The sequence below is a fragment of the Corylus avellana genome, chromosome 9 (genome assembly GCF_965113065.1).
Source record: "Corylus avellana chromosome 9, dhCorAvel1.hap1.2, whole genome shotgun sequence".
Taxonomy (NCBI): Eukaryota; Viridiplantae; Streptophyta; class Magnoliopsida; order Fagales; family Betulaceae; genus Corylus; species Corylus avellana.
The window spans coordinates 22,696,853-22,717,978 of record NC_142498.1 but is presented as its reverse complement, the minus strand read 5'-3'; the positions used below and the strand labels follow the sequence as shown (position 1 = coordinate 22,717,978).

General features: G+C 33.9%; 2 protein-coding genes across 2 annotated transcripts; both read left to right on the top strand.

The window, feature by feature from the left end:
- Positions 1–1,510: 1,510 nt before the first annotated feature.
- LOC132191098 (toMV resistance protein Tm-2(GCR236)-like) lies at positions 1,511–4,323 on the top strand (the record flags this gene model as incomplete). The annotated part of the gene is made up of 1 exon (XM_088510825.1): positions 1,511–4,323. A coding segment is annotated over exon 1 (2,595 nt), but the record flags the coding sequence as incomplete, so codon positions are not given.
- Positions 4,324–18,019: 13,696 nt separating this feature from the next.
- LOC132191104 (disease resistance protein RPP13-like) lies at positions 18,020–20,701 on the top strand. Its single transcript, XM_059606116.2, has one exon. The coding sequence runs from the start codon at positions 18,020–18,022 to the stop codon at positions 20,699–20,701; it is 2,682 nt and encodes an 893-aa protein (XP_059462099.2).
- Positions 20,702–21,126: the final 425 nt, after the last annotated feature.

Below are 21,126 nucleotides of genomic sequence, written 5' to 3'. Positions count from 1 at the left end.
AAACTTTTTTTTTATTTATTTATAATTTTTAGATTTTGTTCATCCATTTTAATGAAGATTTTGTTTATTTTATATTTATTAAAAAAAATTGTTTATTTTGCTTTGTATTTATTTCAAATGTTCAAAATTATATGAGTTTTATTTGTATTGAAATATAATATGTCTATATTTTAATTCATTTGAATGTTTTATGGATTTTTTTTTTTGTTCATTTTGTGTGACTTACTCGGATTTTCATGCATTTTTGGAATTTTTTTTCTTCTCTTCTTAAGAGCAAAAGAAGGAAAAAAATTTTATTTGATTGTTGTACATAAAAGGAACATAAACTCTTTCAAAACACTAAATGTATAATGAAGCATTGAACCTGACGTGAAATGAAATTATTTGTTTTTGTTTATTTTGCTTTGTATTTTTTTTTTTCTTTTTCTAGATGTCCAGAATTTATGAATTTTATTTGTATTAAGATATAACAGGTATCACATCATGTGTTCTTGATCTCTTTCCCTAATCGATAGATATCAAGGATCGATTTTAATTGTTGTTAATTTGCAATTAGTTTATTTGATGAAATATGTGTTTTTCTTTAAAAAAAATGTTTGGGTTATGAAATTTGCATTTGAAGGGGTGTGTTCAAAGAGAATGATAAATGATGTAGCAAATAAGTAAATAGTATATTTATTTTTTGTGGTTATGTGCTTTTGATTCCATTTTTTTGTCACTATTTTTTGTTTTAACTTTTATAATATTTTTTTTACTGTAAATGTAGTTTTTTTTAATGTTATATATACGAACAATTGTCTAAAGAAAAAATATCTAATTGACATGACTACTTTCTATACCTATGAATTGCATTTGGATTGAAAAAAGTGTATGGACAAAAACTTTATAATGCAAAAGTATGGTTGGAAGAAAAAAAGAAGAAAAAAACCTCTATTTGATTGGACTTCATCCTATACCTTATAAATTTCATTGCTTATGTTTTTGTTTATGCTTTTGAGTAAAGAAGAAAGATAAACGATATAATTCATTTATTTTTTAACCATGATTTAATGAAAGTTTTTTATTTTGGGTAGCCAATTAATTAATTGAATGGGGAGAAGGAAATTAGTATTTTAAATAAACTTCTCTCTCAATGCTTTTTTTTTTTTCTTTTCTTTTTTTGTCATTTATACATCCACTAATTATTATTATTATTTTTCTGTCCTATCATTTTTAAAAACAATCCGTGCAATGCACGGGATACAAGCTCGTCTGCATTAATTGTTATCTTTTCTGTGAAATTTCCATACGTCTTTGCTGACCGAGAGAACAATGAATTATTTCATGTCACATGCATTTGTCACTTGTCAATTCCTTCACAAAAGAAAAAAAAGAAAGAGATGCTCTGCGATTTATTTTTTTCTACAATAACTCTTGCAATTCCTACCATCTTCCCTTTTCCTACCCACCACCATTCCGAGGCCCGAGTCCCCAAGATCACAACGTGAACAGCCTTGCCTAGCTTCTCAACTCTGGGGACGGGGGCTCTATTTCCTCTCATCCTTTTCTTTCCTCATATCCTTCTCTTCTTATATCACTACCACCCTGACCTCTAGAAGATTCACAAACTCATCGTCTTTTACCGATTGTGGATCTCTTTCCTTTCATCCTTCACTCGCCTTCTAGGCCCGGGAAAAACACAAACTTGTGGGTTTGTAAGAGATTTTAAGGGAGCGAAGATAAGCAAATATGGGCTCTATACTCGACAACGTTGTCACTGGCCTCATAGAGTCCTTGGCCGGTCTACTCAGAGACGAAGCAAAGTTCCTTGCTGGAGTGGAGGATACAGTCAATTCACTTAGTGGGGACCTCGATTTTATAAATAGCTTCCTGAAGAAGTCAGAAGGAAAACGGAACGATGAAATAGTGAGGGTGGTAGTCCGGCAAATCAAGAAAGTGGCTAACGAGGCTGAGGATATTATCGACGATTTCATCGTCAAGGTCGCGGAATACAGGAGGAAGTGCGTGATAAGGAGGATACTTCATGCCCCTGCTCACGCAATGATGCTTCGAAACGTTGGAAGTAAGATTGTGGACATCAAAAAAAGAATCGAAGAAATCTACAACAACAATAAGGAAATGTACGGCATTGAACGAGATGAAGCTACTGTAAATGCATTCGAGGAAGAGGCCATGCAGAGACTTAGGAGAGAAGTCGAGGAAGATGACGTGGTGGGTTTCGATCATGACTCAACGACATTGGTGGACCAACTTACTAAAGGGGATCCTAAACTCGATGTCATTTCAATCATCGGAATGGGCGGGTTGGGCAAAACCACTCTTGCCAGAAAAATATACAATAAACTTAGTGTCAAGGGGCACTTTGACTCCTATGTATGGGTGACTGTATCTCAAGATTTCAGAATTATGGAGCTGTTGCTTGAAATTGTAAAGGAGTTGAGAATTAAACTTGAAAAGAACTCAGACAAGAGTGTCGATGGGTTAAAGAAGACGTTGCTCGAACATTTGAAAGAAAAGAGATACCTAATAGTGATGGACGACATCTGGAGAACTGAAGTATGGGATAAGGTAAAATCTATTTTTCCTAATTGCTTTAATGGAAGCAGAATATTGATCACTAGCCGAAATAGAGAAGTGGCTTTACTTGCAAGCGATCTTCGTCCCTACCCTCTCCCACTTCTTAATCAAGATGACAGCTGGGAACTCTTGAAGAAAAAGGTGTTTCGAAATGGAGTTTGTCCTCCTGAATTAGTAATTCCAGGGAGACAAATCGCAGAAGGTTGTAAGGGATTACCCCTTTCAATTGTGGTACTCGCGGGCCTTTTAGCAAAGAGGGAGAAGTCATTCCACATATGGTCGAAATATGTTGATCATGTAACTAGTTTGGATACTGATATGTGCCAGAAAGTATTATCCTTAAGCTACACGGATCTGCCCCGACGCTTGAAACAATGCTTTTTGTATTTTGGTGTGTACCCAGAAGACTTCGAGATCCCTGTAAAGTTCTTGATGCACTTATGGGTAGCGGAGGGTTTTATAGAACACAATGACCATAGATATCCGGAGGATGTTGCTGAAATCTACTTGGAGGAGCTCATTGATCGAAGCTTGATCCAAGTGGCTAGGAGGAGGTCAGATGGAGGAGTAAGGACATGCCGTATCCATGATCTTTTGCGAGAATTTTGCATTAAGGAGAGTGCAGAAGAGATGTTTTTTGCAGTTCATTCATATAACCGTTCGTTACCGAACAATTGCCGCAGGCTATCCATCCAAGTTAACAATGCTAAGCAATACATTACTGACAACCCCTCTATCCCTACAAGCGCCCGTTCTTTGTTCTTCTTTGTGGATGATGGTACTGTTAGCTTGAAGTGGGTCCAAAAGAAATTCAAATTTCTTCGTGTGCTTAATGTTCAGAAAGTAGCAACTAGAGAATTAAGAGGAAGCATAGCAAAATTTATCCATTTGAGGTACTTGACGATACGATTCTCTTCTTATACAACTGTTTTTCCAGATTCTATTTTCAAGCTTACGAATCTAGAGACTCTTTACGTAGAGGGCAATACAAGCGTGCAATGTTTGCCAAAAGGGATATTTAAACTGAAATGTTTAAGAAATCTGTATCTGCCTGGTTGGGGAGACGGATTTTATTCGGGATGTTTATTTGAACCTTGTGATTCGGAGGAAGCTCTGGGGAAACTCCAAGTACTTTCTGGCGCAACAATTTACTATGATCCTCAAAACCGTATTTTCCCTGCCATACTGGAAAAGTTTCCTAATGTTAGGAAATTGAAAACACGAATTGTGGACAAGAAGCATCGTGGTGATGGCAAAGAAGTACTTTATATTCCAAGCCTCCACCATTTAGCTCATCTTGAAATATTGCACATTACGAGTGATGGTGATGATAATGATCGGACGCGAATGAGTACAAGCAGATTCACCTGTTCTTGGAATTCAATTCCAGCGAGAATCACCAAACTAACCTTAACGGGTGTTGTCTTAAAAGTCGAATGCGTGACAGTGCTGGGACAGCTTCCCAGTCTTCGGATACTGAAACTAGAAGAAGCAAATCCTAGATTATCTGATGAAAGTATTCACGTCATTGCAAATTCGTTTCCTCAACTCCAATTCCTCAAATTGAACAATTTGTCAATTCAAAAATGGGAATTGGAGGGGGTTGCAATGCCAAGCCTTAAGCATTTGGTTATCAGTCATTGTCCTTGCTTTACTAGCCTACCCGAACTATTGAGATTGACCAGTTTGCGATCTATGGAGGTGATAGAATGTGGAAGTTTGGCTAGAATGCTTAGGGCATCGCAGATAAAAGTTGGGTTTAAACTACTGATCAAGGATTATTGAATTTCCTAATCTACTGGAGATGGAGCCTGCGTGCTGGTATTTACTCTTTTCCTTTTTAGTTTTATTTTCATTCGAATTGAATACGTCACTCTTTACATTGGCAGAAAATAAAAATATTATCATCAAGTCAGCATTCTCTTGGTAAATTTATCAATTAATTTAATTGCACCTTCTATATCTTTTCTAAAATTGTTTATTACGTGATGACAGAGAACTTCAATTCAACGCAAACTGGAATGGTGTTCCTTTGATCTATTGCTCTTACTCGAGGTTGTCCTCTTCTATTGCTATTTTGAGTTACATGCGTGGATAGCTGCCCCCATGGTCTTTGTTAATTTCCTCGTTGGTTTGTTTCAAGTTTCAATATCTTTGAATAATTGGTTTCAAGCTTCTAGTAATTTGTACTCATAACTTTGAAAACTACTTTATATTGTTCTTTGTGTACGTTACATTTTGCAAATGGCCTTCCACTAAATAAACCTGAAATTAGAACTTAACTTTATTGATGCTAAAATAAAGAATTTGTAAAATGATCAGCATAACGTACAAGAAGTAAACAGTTTAAGACATTTAATGAACCATGTCTTGCAGTGAAAACATGTTTACAAATTAACAATTTTCATTCATTTGAGCATAATTGATAATTTTAGTGTTAAACTAGTTTCATGTGAGACAATCTTTGGTAGAGAACCTTTTCACTTGCTGTACAATAAGACCTAAATTTGATCACTACAAGAAGAGGAAACAAAGGGTCTGTAGAGGGAGAAGAAATTGTAACTGTTTGGGAGAAATTCACTAGCAGCTAGAATTTTAGTAGGAATGTCTGCTTATGTTAAGAGCATTGTTAATTTAAACATTTTCACTTATGTTTTATTGTTTTATTATGATTTTTTTTAGGGGACATTTCTATAAGCTCAAATGATGAGGCCCAATAGATTTTGGTGCACCTGATTAACATTTGCATCTAGGGTTCCAAACAAAATATGGGCCGGGGCCCAAATACAATTTTTATGCATGTGCTCTCAGGTGTTTCTTAAAAATTAAAATCATTATAATCTAATAAGGCCCACTTGTGATTTTCGGCCTTGACCTTTATGAATTAAATGGATAAGGAGTATATATATATTTTTTCCTAATTAAAAAAATGATTGTCTATTAAATTTTATGAATTTAATAATATATATATATTCACATGATGAATGTTTGCCTCATCATTTTAAATAAGGATATATTACATATACAATTAAATATAATAAAATAAAGGGGAAAGTCCACATACCCCCCTCAAACTACCACCCAATTGACAATGTCCCTCCCAAATTTTAAATTGCGACAATGTACTCCCTTAACTACCAAAACATTGTCAATGTCCCCCTCATTGACGAAACTACCCTTAGTAAAAAAAATACTAAAATTTTTGGAAAAACTTAAAATAAAAAAATAAAAAATAAATCTTTTTATTAGAAAAAAAAAATTAAAAAATTTCCATTTTTTTTTTTATAAAAATTGAAAATTTTTCGTTTGTTTTTTTTGTTCTTTTTTTTTTTTTTTTTAAAAGAATGTTTTCTTTTATAATTTTTAAATAAAAATTTCTGTTTTAAAAAAAACTTAAAATATTTTCGTTTTAAAAAAAATAAAATTTTCGTTTTTTAAAACATATTTTTTTAAAAAAAAAATCTAAAAAAAAAAAATTGATTTTTTTTTAAATAAAACTTTCGGTTTAAAAAAAAATTGTTTAAAAATTAAAATAACTTTTTAAAAAAAATTAAAATTTTTCGTTTTAATTTTTTTTTTTTGAATTTTAGGGGTATTTTTGTCATATTGATAAATATATAGGGGCATTTTGATCTTTTTGCTAGCTTTGGGAGGGATATTGACAATGTTTTGGTAGTTTGAGGAGTACATTGTCGCAATTAAAAGTTTGGAGGGGACATTGTCAATTGGGTGGTAGTTTAAAGGGGATATGTGGACTTTACCCGAAAATAAAATTTTGATGGTAACATTCTTCTTCGCCCTCCTCAATGCTATGTTTTGCATTATGTTAGTGTTTCCTATTAATGGGCCATCCATTTAGGCCAACAAAAAGCCCAAAATGCTGTGGGATTAATTACGGGTTTGGTACGGCAAAAGAAAGAGTAGTTTTTTTTTTTTTTAGGTACGAGTGATTAGTGTCAATAATTTACTTATATTTTGTCTTATATTTTTCTATAGATTTAATAAATTAAGCATTAGATTTGTGAAGTTTACTATTAACTTATGTAAGGCCTACATAAGTCCACAAATTTAATGATAAATTTATAAGATAAGATGAGAATATATATATATATATATATATATATATATATAAGAGAACTTCAATGGAAATTGAATTGGCGCTCCTTTCTATTGCTATTAGGAGGTTGTCCTCTTCAATTGCTATTATGAGTTACATGCGCAGATCAGGATAGCTGCCCCATGGTCTTTCTTTCTGGTCGGTTGGTTTCAAATTTCACTGTCTTTAATTGGTTTCAAGTTTTAGCATTTTGTAGTGATAACTTTGAAAACTACTTTTGTTTCCTTAGTAGTTTTTTATTTATTTTTTATGTTCTTCTGTGTTTTACACTTTACGAAGGGCCTTCCACTAAATAAAACCCTGAAAATAGAACTTAAATTTATTGATGCCAAAATGAATTATTTATATATTCAGAAATAATTTTTATTTTCTCTTTTGAATATTAATAATTTTTTAAATGACCATAACAACAAGTAAACAGTTTAAGATATATAATGAACCATGCCTTGTAGGAAAAAAAAATGTTTACAAATTAGCATTTTTCATTCATTAATTTGAGCATAATTGATAGTTTGAGTATTAAACTAGTTTCGTGTGAGACAATCTTTGGTAGAGAAACTTTTCACGTGTTCTACAATAAGACCTAAATTTGATCACTAAAAGAAAAAGAAAACAAAAGACAAAATAAAAGAATCTGTTGTGTGAGAAATTGAGTACTCGTAGTTGGAATTTTAGTAGGAAGATCTAGTTATGTTAAGAGCATTATTAATTTACACTTTTGTTCTCATTTTTTATTGTTTTATACTTATAAATCCTAAATTTTTTAAGGGGACATTTCAAAAAGCTCAAAAGATGAGACCCAAGAGATTTTGGTGCACTTGATTAACATTTGCACCTAAGGTTTCAAACAAACTATGCGCCAAGGCCGCCAAATACAACTCTTTTGTGTGTTGTCATACTTGCTTCTTAAAAAACAACATCATTTCATGGGCCATTTGAAGACTCTAATCAGGTCCACCTATAATTTTCAGTCCCAACCTCGATGAATTAAATGGATAAGAAGTATTCTTTAATAGGTTGCATCTCATCATCAAAGGAGCGGGCCATCCATCTAGGCCAACAAAAGGCCCAAACTGCTGTAGATTACGAGTTTAGTACCACAACAGAAAGAGTAATAGTATTGAACTCGAAAAAACCTACTATGCGGTCAGGCTGCAAAACTAGGCTAAGTGCACAAACTACTGCTACCTAAGCTAAGTGCACAAACTTAACTTACCACGGAATACACTGGATAAAAAAAAAAAGAGAAAGAAAGAAAGGAGAGAAAGAAGGAGAAAGAAGAAAAGAGAGAAAGAAGAAATTGCGTGGGTCTGGCAGAGAAAGAAGAAATGGTGTTGGGTATTCTGAAACGGCGTTGGGATTGTCTGGGTCACCCTCTTTGACTCTGAAAGTCACCGTCTCCAGTACTGAGAGTCGTATTCTCTGGCTTTTAGGGTGATAAAATCCCTAAAGGGTTAACCTTCTCCTCTAGGATTTAGTATTGAATCAAAAAATAAGTTTTAATGCATGAGAATCAAGTTTTGAAGCATTAGAATCCGATTTTGAGGCTAGGTTTCGCAGAAAAGTTGGCCAGAGATGGTTGGGTTTGGCCGGTGATGAAGAAGGTTTTGAGGCGAGACCCACGCCGTGGTTCTCGCCGGCTTGGGTCTCGAGGGTCTAGCATCGCCGCTGGCTGCCTTTTTTTTTTTTTTTTTGATCTTTCTCATTTTGATTTGGTGTGGGTGTTCTCATTTTCATTTTTTGCATTTTCTTAAATGGATGATGTGTCACGAAGAGATTGAATGCTGCAAAACACCACTTTTAAAGTTTGACCCCATAGTAGTGGCTCTCATTGAACTATTGATAATCGAGAGATCACCGAATCAGTGCCCTAATGATTACGATGGAATAGGATCCTGTCTATTTCAATTTTTCCCCTTATATTTGTACTAATCGACTTATCTCCATTTCAAAGGAAATAAAGATGATCTTTCTCCATTTTAGACAATTTAGTCTCACACCACCTCTCATGCTATACATTTTTTTTTTTTTTTTTTATCAACATATGTATTTTGTCTAAGTAATTGATTTTTTATGTTTTCTTTTTATATTTCACTCTTTCTTTTTTGTCTCATCACACCATTTTTACTATCGGCCAAAAGATTGACAATGTTGTTTCGCAGTTGAACCTACTAATTAATAGTTACAATCATATACAAATACAATATAGGTATGTGTTTTCCTTTCAGGAAACTGTGTAATAAAAGTTGAGATGACACATATCCTTGTACATTGTATATGTGATGAGCATGAACCGGCCTCATTCAATGTGGTTTTTAGGCATGCTTCTTGGCGTCAAGCAATGAAGTGCGATTTTGATGTCCTTCTTCACAACGGTACTTGAGAACTTGTTTCCCTTACTATTGAATTTTAATAAAATAATAATTTGAAAAGTTATATATATATATATATATATATATATATATATATATGATACTCGACAACTTTCCCCATCATATTAGACAAGTTTCCTAATGTTAGGAAATTGAAAATACTAATTCAAGCCTCATGGATGTGGAAGGAGAAGCGTGAAGCCAAAGAAGTAGTAGTTTCTTTTCCAAGCCTAGACCATTTAGCTCATATTGAAATATTGAAAATCCGAATTCATTTCTATTGAGAATCACCAACCAAGCTAACCTTAACGGGTGTTGTCTTAAATTCTAGAATCACCAACCAAGCTAACCTTGACTAGTAGCTACAATTTTAGTAGGGAGATCTGCTAATGTTTAGAGCATTATTAATTTACACTTTTGATCTCATTTCTGGTTGTTTTATGCATACTCCTAGAATTTTAGCGGGCATTTCTAAAAGGTCAAAAGATGAGGCCCAAGAGATTATGGTGCACCATATTAACATTAGTATCTAAGTTTCCAAAACAACTATGGGTGGAGGCCCAAATTGCCCAAATACAACTTTTGTGTATGTATATGCTGTCTTACTGGCTTCTAAAGAAACATAAATTATTTTCCTTGGACCCTTCTCTTGTTGGAAGACAAGATATTATCTGTTTGTTTGGGATTGCGATTGAGGGGTCTAAAAGTGCGTTTAACACCTAAAAAATCAGTTTGAAAAAAAAAAGTACTCGTTTGGTAAAAAAATTAAATGCGCTTTTAAGGGTTTAAAAAACTTAAAAATGACCAAAAAACGATTTTGGCAAAAGCTTAAAATAAAGTTTTTGTCCAAAAATTCTTTTCGATTTAAAAATTATATTTCTCACATGCAATCACAAACAAACTCTAAGTCAGTTTAAATGATTACCCGCCGGTGACATTGCCATCAAGTGGAATGAAAGGTCTCCACGCGCATGAACTTTACTTTTGAGATGTAATTAGGATAGTAAAACAAGTAAAAGTAAATGACAACTCCCTGTGTGTGTTGTTTTACACGTGTTGTCTTGCATACTTTTGCTAGGTAAACTTCTATTCAGGATTGTCCATGGGGATCAAGTGCGACCAGTATATTTACAAAATAAAAAGTGTTCGTTAACGGTTTGGTTGATACAATGATCATGTACGTCAAATGTTTGATGTTGGAGACTTGTAAAAAGGTTAATTAAGGGTCAAAGTGGTACACCAGTGATTATGGGTATAACTACCGTCAATGCTTAAGTAGTGATAGAGAATTTGAAAAAAGTTTTTATAAGCAAAAAAATATATATATAAAACTAGCATATATGTGATGTACGTGGTTTGTTTTGCCTTGCCCCTGAGCCTTTCTTCGGCAAAATCACTATCAGCAACCTTTTATAAGAATTTTTAGTCCTTGGTTGGTAACTGGGCTTGATAAGGCAAATACCAACTCGCACAAGAATATCCATATCGAATACGTCGTGTATCTTCATAATTTACTACTTGGTGTATCTTCATAGTTTAATTCTATTTCGAACGTTGGATTCGTAGGCCTTTCTTCCTTAGTAAATGGGTTTGGAATTGCAAGGCATTTATACCTTGTTTTCCTAGGAGAGAATTTCTAACTGGATAGGAGGTTCAGCTGATGAGTTCCAAAATCACTCCTCGGCTGAATTGTATCCAATAAATCCTCAATGACCGTTAATTTTGTGGATTAGGATTCCTTTTAATTTCTTTAAAATTGTAAATTCTCAAATTATATAATTTAGGTTGTTTTTAGGTATCAAAACACTCGAAAAATGCTATATATTAAAAATATGGCATGTTATCGAAGTAACTAAAAAAAATTTTCCTTTCAAAATGCTTCATCTTCACTTTTTCTTCATAAAATCAAAAGATAGTTTTTTACTCAAAGTTTTTTTTTATAACATAGAGAACAAAAATCTCATGAAATATACTAAATTTTCAACTGTAACATACCACATTTTTAATAAGCTGCATTTTCCAATCAGTTCGATGCATAAAAATGACCAAAATTACGTAATTTAAGAATTTACTATTTCTTTAAAATTGTAGGGGATCCTAATCACAGTTTTGCATACCTCCAAAGATGAAAACCGGTAAGAGTGATAAAAGCAAGACACAAAAAATAGTGAAAAATAATGTTCGTTAAGATCATGGGGGACTATATATGCATTATGTGGAGGCCGGAGCAAAAATTCCTTGCGTTCCTCAACTGGGCAACCAAAGTACGCCCTCATTCATGCATCCTTCCAGCATTATTGCAACAAGGAAGTGTAGGGCCCTATATATGGCGAAAGTGGTTGGCCTCTTTCTCCTCCCTAATTGCCTGTGCAACATCTACTGTAGTTTTTTATATTATCATGTCATTAATTACATTTTACTTCGGCCCCTCGAAGTTGAATTCCTAGCACTGGCTCCGTGGCTCGCACTAATATCTCTTTAGACAAACATCAATTTTAGTATTATTGACCCACTACCAAGTTTCTTTATACACTTATCCCGAAAAGTCCTTAACGCGTACAACTCGGCCGGCCATTGAGCATGAAAAGCAGAAGCTACCCAAAATGCATATCTTTAATTTATCAAGAATGAGTCTTATAATTATATTGTGAAAGGGATGTGGTGGTGGAAGCAACTTTCTTGAACCTCTAAAATACTTTATCAAAAAATTAACAAACAGAGTCAGTGTACATATCTTTCCAAAATCAGTGTCGTGAACAATCGTGTTTTCTGAAATTCACGTGTTTTGGGAGAAATTGACTAGTGGTTAGAAATTTAGTTAGAACATCTGCTAATATTAATTAACACATTATTAATTTACACTTTTTTATCTTATATTTGGTTGTCTTATACATAATCATAGATTTTTTTAAGGGAACATTTTTAAAGCTCAAAAGATGAGGCTCAAGAGACTAGATTACGATTCAGTTCAAAAAGAACCGAAAGATCTGGTTCCTTATAACGTGAGGACAAAATAATAAATTTACTTTTTATTTGGATCATTTTATCCTGATGTTAAAAAGAAAAAAAATCCAATTCCTTATAACAAGAGAGTAAATTGTTTAAATTATTTTTTTGTCATGTTATGAGGAAAAAGAACGCGACAGATTATGGTGCACAAGATTGAACTTTTCACCTACGGTTCTAAACAGACTATGCATACAATTTTTGTGTGTGCTGTCTCACTGTCTTCTTAAAAAACAAAATCGATAGTTTCATCGGCCATTTGCAAACTCTGATGTGGCCCACCAGTGATTAATTTTCAACTCGAACCTTGATCAGTAGGTACTAAGAGCCTTGTTTGTGGTAAATTGTGTTTCTGTTTTTATTGTTTAGAAGTGCTTTCGAAAAAAAAAATTTATTGTTTTTTTTTTTTTGTTAGAAAAACGTTTTGACAATTTGTTTTCAAAACTGGTTTCTGAAAACATGAAAAAATGCCAAGGCATTTGGACAATTATTTTCAAAACATTTATATGATCTTAGAGTATTCATATTAGTTTATGTATATTTTTATGCAAAATGGCTAATCAAAAAACAATTTATCTAGTTTAACTAATGAATTTTAAAAAACACTATACATCCGATTATCTTCTTCTTTTTTCTTTTTCTTTTTTTTTTTTCCTTTTTTTTATCTATATCATTTAAATTTATTTTTTTATTTTTTGTTTTTTTAATTTTATTTTTTTAATTTTTAATTTTATGTTTACCAAGGGCCTTCCACTAAATAAAAACCTGAAACTAGAACTTAAATTTATTGATGCCAAAATGAATTATTTATATATTCAGAAATAATTTTTATTTTCTCTTTTGAATATTAACAATTTTTTAAATGACCATAACAACAAGTAAACAGTTTAAGATATATAATGAACCATGCCTTGTAGGAAAAAAAAATGTTTACAAATTAGCATTTTTCATTCATTAATTTGAGCATAATTGATAGTTTGAGTATTAAACTAGTTTCGTGTGAGACAATCTTTGGTAGAGAAACTTTTCACGTGTTCTACAATAAGACCTAAATTTGATTACTAAAAGAAAAAGAAAACAAAAGACAATAAAAGAATATGTTGTGTGGGAAATTGACTCGTAGTTGGAATTTTAGTAGGAATATCTACTTATGTTAAGAGCATTATTAATTTACACTTTTGATCTCATTTGTTATTGTTGTATACTTTTAATTCTAAATTTTTTAAAGGGACATTTCTAAGAGCTCAAAAGATGAGGCCTAAGAGATTATGGTGCACCTGATTAACATTAGCATCTAGGTTTTCAAAACAACTATGGGCCAATGCCCAAATACAACTTTTGTGTCTGTATCTGCTGTCTTACTGGCTTCTAAAGAAACAAAAATCATTTCCGTTGGACCCTTCTCTTGTTCAAAGACAAGACATTATCTATTTAGTCAGTTTAAATGATATTTTTCATTGTAGCCCACTAAGTTAAGCTGTATCAATTTTCTAATCGTTTCGATGCCTAAAAATAACTGAAATTGCATAATTTAAGAATTTACTATTTTTTAAAAATTATAGGGGATCTTAAATTCCTAATCACAGGTATGCATACCTTCAAGGATCAAAACCGCTAAGAGTGATAAAAGCATGACACAAAAAATAGTGAAAAATAATATTCGTTAAGATTACGGGGGACTTTTTTTTTTTCTTTTTTTTTCACTATATAAAAGTTATTCCTTTTATTTTTAAATGTTCTCTCTTTAGACTAACATCAAAATTTTAGTATTATTGACCCACTACCAAGTCTTTCTTTATACACTTATCCCCAAAAGTCCTTAATAGCCATTGAGCATGAAAGGCAGAAGCTACCCAAAATGCATATCTTTTATTTATCAAGAATGGGTCTTGTTATATTGTGAAAGGGATGTGGTGGTGGAAGGCTGGAACTGGAAGCAACTTTCTTGAGCCTCTAAAATACACTATCAAAAAATTAACAAACAGAGTTAGTGTACGTACATATCTTTCCAAAATCAGTGACGTCAACAATGGCATTTTCTGAAATTCACGTGTTTTAGGAGAAATTGACTAGTGATTATAAATTTAGTCGGAAGATATGCTAATGTTAACAACATTATTAATTTACACTTTTTATCTCATTTTTGGTTGTCTTATACACAATCCTATATTTTTTTAAGGTAACATTTCTAAAACTCAAAAGATGAGGCTCAAGAGATTGGACATGATTCAATTCGAAAAGAATAGAAGAGGATTCGGTTCTTTATAAGAGAATTCAATTCTTTATAACACGAGAGTAAGATGGTAATTTCACTTTTTGTTCTAATTATTTTGTCCTCGTGTTATAAGGAAAAAGAACAGGAGAGATTATGGTGGACAGGATCGAAATTTTCACCTATGGCTCTAAGCAAACTATTCCTACAATTTTTGTGTGTTCTGTCTCACTGTCTTCTTAAAAACCAAAATCATTTCATCGGCCATTTGCAAACTCTGATGTGGCCACTAGCGATTTTCAACCCGAACCTTGATATATAAGTAGGTACTAACTACTAAGTGCATGTTTGGTAAATTGTGAACAGTATTATGGATAACCAGTGATACGGATTTTTTAAAAATAAAATTAAAATTGTTTGAAACAGTAAATCTTGTATTTCTGTTCTCTCTCTCTCACACACACACACATATATATAAAACTAGCATATATGTGATGTACGTGGTTTGTTTTGCCTTGCCCATGAGCCTTCGGCAAAATCACTATCAGCAACCGTTTATAAGAATTTTTAGTCCTTAGTTGGTAACTGGGCTTGATAAGGCAAATACCAACTCGCACAAAGAATATCCATATCGAATACGTCGTGTATCTTCATAATTTACTACGTGGTGTATCTTCATAGTTTAATTCTATTTCGAACGTTGGATTCGTAGGCCTTTCTTCCTTAGTAAATGGGTTTGGAATTGCAAGGCATTTAAGACTTTATACCTTGTTTTCCTAGGAGAGAATATCATTAACCGGATAGGAGGTTCAACTGATGAGTTCCAAAATCACTCCTCGGCTGAATTGTATCCAATAAATCCTCAATGACCGTTAATTTTGCGGATTAGGATTCCCTTTAATTTCTTTAAAATTGTAGATTCTCAAATTATATAATTTAGGTTGTTTTTAGGTATCAAAACACTCGAAAAATGCTATATATTAAAAAGGTGGCATGTCATCGAAGTAATTAAAAAAAAATTTCCTTCCAAAATGCTTCATCTTCACTATTTCTTCATAAAATCAAAAGACTATTTTTTGCTCAAAGTTTTTTTTTTATAACATAGAGAACAAAAATCTCATGAAAATATACTCAATTTTCAACTGTAACATACCACATTTTTAATAGGTTGCATTTTCCAATCGGTTTGATGCATAAAAATGACCAAAATTACGTAATTTAATAATTTACTATTTCTTTAAAATTGTAGGGATCCTAATCACAGTTTTGCATACCTCCAAAGATGAAAACAGCTAAGAGTGATAAAAGCAGGACACAAAAAATAATGGAAAATAATATTCGTTAAGATTATGGGGGACTATATATGCATTAGCCATTATGTGGAGGCTGGAGCAAAAATTCCTTGCGTTCCTCGATCAACTGGGCAACCAAAGAACGCCCTCATTCATGCATCCTTCCAGCATTATTGCAACAAGGAAAGTGTAGGGCCCTATATATAGCGAAAGTGGTCGGCCTCTTTCTCCTCCCTAATTGCCTGTGCAACATCTAGTGTAGTTTTTTATATTATCTTGTCATTAATTACATTTTACTTAGGCCCCTCGAAGTTGACTTCCTGGCACTGGCTCCGTGGCTCGCACTAATATCTCTTTAGACAAACATCAATTTTAGTATTATTGACCCACTACAAGTCTTTCTTTATAAACTTATCCCGAAAAGTCCTTAATGCGTACAACTCGGCCGGCCATTGAGCATGAAAAGCAGAAGCTACCCAAAATGCGTATCTTTTATTTATCAAGAATGGGTCTTATAATTATATTGTGAAAGCGATGTGGTGGTGGAAGCAACTTTCTTGAACCTCTAAAATACTTTATCAAAAAATTAACAAACAGAGTCAGTGTACATATCTTTCCAAAATCAGTGACGTGAAGAATCGTGTTTTCTGAAATTCACGTGTTTTGGGAGAAATTGACTAGTGGTTAGAAATTTAGTTAGAACATCTGCTAATGTTAAGTAACACATTATTAATTTACACTTTTTTATCTTATATTTGGTTGTCTTATACATAATTATAGATTTTTTTAAGGGAACATTTTTAAAGCTCAAAAGATGGGGCTCAAGAGACTAGATCAGGATTCAGTTCAAAAAGAACCGAAAGATCCAGTTCCTTATAACGTGAGGATCGACAAAATAATAAATCTAATTTTTATTTGGATCATTTTACCATCATGCTAAAAAAAAATCCAATTCCTTATAACAAGAGAGTAAATTGTTTTAATTATTTTTTTGTCATGTTATAAGGAAAAAGAACCCGACAGATTATGGTGTACAAGATTGAACTTTTCACTTACGGTTCCAAACAGACTATGCATACAATTCTTGTGTGTGCTGTCTCACTGTCTTCTTTAAAAACAAAATCGATCGTTTCATCGGCCGAGGGAACAATGAATTATTTCATTGTTGACCGAGGGAACAATGAATTATTTCATGCATTTGTCACTTGTCACTTCATCCAAAGCAATTAAAAAAAAAAAAAAAAAGTGCCCTGTGATTTACTTTTTTCTACCCAAGAGGCAAGAGCTGTGTGATTTGGAAGATTCATTTTCATTTGCTTTTCTAAAGTGGTTTGTTTTTTTCTGACGACGTTTTGGGAAACTCAATTGACACAAGGTCTAATTATTTTAAGGAATTTTTTGAATTATTATTATTTAAAGAACATTGTAAAATGAGTAATAATTTAAAGAGAATAAACTTACCCCCAAAAAAAAAAAAAAAAAAAGCAAATTTTCCCTTATTTTAACTTAACGAACAAATAAACGATTTTTGTGCTGAATGTGGATGGAGATTTCACTGCTTTTATTGCAAATCAGTGATAAGATTGAATTAAATTAAATTTTCAAGGTGTTCATTTGAATCATCAACTAGTACGAACAACGGAGCTTTTATTGCAAATTAAATTAACATACACTAGATTTAAGAGTTTTGAACATTAAAGAACATTGTAAAATGAGTAATAATTTAAAGAGAATAAACCTTAAAAAAAAAAAAAAAAAAAAGAAAAAAAAAAAAAGAAGAGAGAATAAGTAAATTTTCCCTTATTTTAACTTAACGAACAAATAAACGCGGACAGGAAAAATAAAAGTAGTCTGTAAAATATATTTCCAAAATCGGTGACGTGAATAATCGTGTCCTCTGGAATTTACGGGTTTACTTCTACTACTTTTGTGCGTGGCTTCCCAAAACATTCGTCTGTCTTATAATCCATGTGACCTGTGATTGCTGGGTGTTTTCCTTTTTTTTTTTTTATCTTTTTTTTTTTCGTAAGATGGGTGTTTTCTTTTTACCAACGCAGGAAGGTGGAAATAGCGCCACTTTCGTGTATCTGTCTTGCTTCCTACCATCTTCCCTTTTCCTAACCACTATCATCCCGAGACCTGAGTCCCCAATCAACAAAAAAAGGGTATTCTGTAAATCTCTTTCCAAGATCGCAACTTGAACAGCCCTGCCCAGCTTCTGAACTCTGGGGACGGGGGCTCTATTCCTCTCATCCTTTCTTTCCTCATATCCTTCTCTCCTTATATCATTACCACCTGACCTCTAGAAGATTCACAAACTCATCCTCTTTTACCGATTGTGGATCTGTTTCCTTTCATCCTTCACTGGCCTTCTAGGCCCGGGAAAAACACAAACAAATTGTGGGTTTGTAAGAGATTTTTAAGGGAGGGAAGATAATCAAATATGGGCTCTATACTCGACAACGTTGTCACTGGCCTCCTAGGCTACTTGTCCGGTCTACTCGGAGACGAAGCAAGATTCCTTGCTGGAGTGGAGCAAACAGTCAATTCACTTATTGGGGAGCTTAGGCTAATAAATATCTTCCTGAAGAACTCCGAGGGGAAACGGAACAATGAAATGGTGAAGGAGCTAGTCCAGCAAATCAGGGATGTGGCTTACGAGGCTGAGGATGTGATCGACGATTACATCCACAAGGTCGCGGAACACAGGAGGAAGTGCACGACAGCGACAAGGAGGATAGTTCATTACCCTTCTTATGCAAGGATGATTCGAGATGTTGGAAGTAAGATAGTAGTCATCAAAGAGAGAATCAAAGAAATCTACGACAATTACGAAAGGTACGGCATTGAAAGAGTTGAAGCTACTGTAAATGCATTCGAGGAGGAGGCAATGCACAGACTTAGGAGAGAAGTCGAGGAAGATGACGTGGTGGGTTTCGTTCATGACTCAACGACATTGGTGAACCAACTTACTGAAGGGGATCCTGAGCTGGATGTCATTTCAATCATTGGAATGGGCGGGTTGGGCAAAACCACTCTTGCCAAAAAAATATACAATAATCTTCATGTCGTGGGACACTTTACGTGCCGTGTATGGGTGTGTGTATCACAAGATTTTAAAACAATGGAGCTGTTGCTTAAAATTTTAAAGGAGTTGGGAATCACACCTACAGGCAAGAGTGTCGAAGAGTTAAAGAAGGAGTTGTTCGAATATTTGAATGGAAACAGATACCTAATAGTCATGGACGACATCTGGAGAACTGAAGTATGGGATGAGGTAAAATCTGCTTTTCCCAATAACTCCAATGGAAGCAAAATATTGATCACTAGCCGAAATAGAGAAGTGGCTTTACATGCAAGCAATACTTCTCCCTATTTTCTCCCCCTTCTTAACGAAGATGACAGCTGGGAACTCTTTCGAAAAAAAGTGTTCCGAAAAGCAATTTGTCCTCCTGAATTAGAAACTCCAGGGAAACAAATCGCAAAAGGTTGTAGGGGATTACCCCTTTCAATTGTGGTATTTGCACGCCTTTTATCAAAGAAGGAGAAGTCATTCCGCACATGGTCGAAATTTGTTGATCAAGTAAGTAGTTTCCTTACTAATGAAGAGGATACTGCTATATGCGAGAAAATACTATCCTTAAGCTACTCGGATCTGCGCCAGTGCTTGAAATCATGCTTTTTGTATTTTGGTATGTACCCAGAAGACTTCGAGATTCCAGTAAGGCCATTGATACACTTATGGGTAGCGGAGAGTTTCATACAACACATTGACCGTAGATCCCCGGAGGATGTTGCTGAATCCTACTTGGAGGAGCTCATTGATCAAAGCTTGATCCAAGTGGCTAGTAGGAGGTTTGATGGAGGAGTAAAGACATGCCGTATTCATGATCTTTTGCGAGAACTCTGCATAAAGGAGAGTGCAGAAGAGATGTTTTTTGCGGTTCATTCATATAACCGTTCGATCCCGAACAATTGCCGCAGGCTATCCATCCAAGTTAACAATGCTGAGCAATACATTACTGCCAACTCCTCTATCCCTACAAGCGCCCGTTCTTTGTTCTTCTTTGTTGATGACGAATGGAATCAGAAGAAGGATGCTGTTAGCTTGAAGTGGGTCCAAGAGAATTTCAAATTTCTTCGTGTGCTTAATGTTCAGAAAGTAGCAACTACAGAATTTGGAGGAAGCATAGCAAAGTTTATCCATTTGAGGTACTTGACGATACAATTCTCTTCTGATACAACTGTTTTTCCAGATTCCATTGTCAAACTTACGAATCTAGAGACTCTTTACGTACGGGCAAATGAGATTGATCTATTTTTGCCAAAAGGGATATTTAAACTGAAACGTTTAAGAAATCTGTATCTGTGTGGGAAAAATGAATCTTCTTCGGTAAATTTATTTGAACTTTGTGATTCGGAGGAAGCTCTGGGGAAACTCCAAGTCCTTTCTGGCGGAAAAATTTACTATGATCCTCAAAACCGTAGTTTCCCTGCCATATTGGAAAAGTTTCCTAATGTTAGGAAATTGAAAATACGAATTATGGACAAGAAGCATCGTGGTGATGGCAAAGAAGTACTTTCTATTCCAAGCCTCCACCATTTAGCTCATCTTGAAATATTGAACATTGAGACTGATGGTGAAGTGAGTAATAGCAGATTCACCTGTTCTCCGAATTCAATTCCAACGAGAATCACCAAGCTAACCTTAAGGGGCGTTGTCTTAAAAGTCGAATGCGTGACAATACTGGGACAGCTTCCCAGTCTTCGGATACTGAAACTAAAATATAATGCTAGAAGATTATCTGATAGAGGCATTCACGTCATTGCAAATTCGTTTCCTCAACTCCAATTCCTCAAATTGAGAGGTTTGTCAATTGAAAAATGGAAACAGGAGGGGGGTGCAATGCCAAGCCTTGAGCATTTGGTTATCCATGCTTGTCCTTACTTTACTAGCCTACCTGCAGAACTATTGAAATTGAGTAGTTTGCGATTTGTGGAGCTGAGAAGTTGTCGAACATTGGATGAAAAGCTTAGGGAATCGCGGATGGAAGTTGGGTCTAATCTAATTGAATTTCCACATCCGCGAGGATTCTTCGGGAATCGCATATGGAAGTTGGTTTAATCTAATTGAATTTCCTAGTCCTGAATTTCGTAATCTATTCGAGCCTGCTTGCTGGTATTTACTCTTTTCCTTTATAGTTTTACTCTTTACATTGGCAGAAAATAAAAATATTATCAAGTCAGAATTCTCTTGGTAAATTAATCAATTAATTTAATTGCTCATTCTCTATCTTTTCTAAAATTGTTTATTACGTGATGACAGAGAACTTCAATTCAACGCAAACTGGAATGGTGTTCCTTTGATCTATTAATGCTCTTACTCGAGGTTGTCCTCTTCAATTGCTATTTTGAGTTACATGCATGGATAGCTGCCCCCATGGTCTTTGTTAATTTCCTGGTTGGTTTGTTTCAAGTTTCAATATCTTTGAATAATTGGTTTCAAGCTTCTAGTAATTTGTACTCATAACTTTGAAAACTACTTTATAT

Bases quoted from the DNA above. Each gene is read 5' to 3' on its own strand.
- LOC132191104 (XM_059606116.2), top strand. From the start codon at position 18,020: ATGGGCTCTATACTCGACAACGTTGTCACTGGCCTCCTAGGCTACTTG.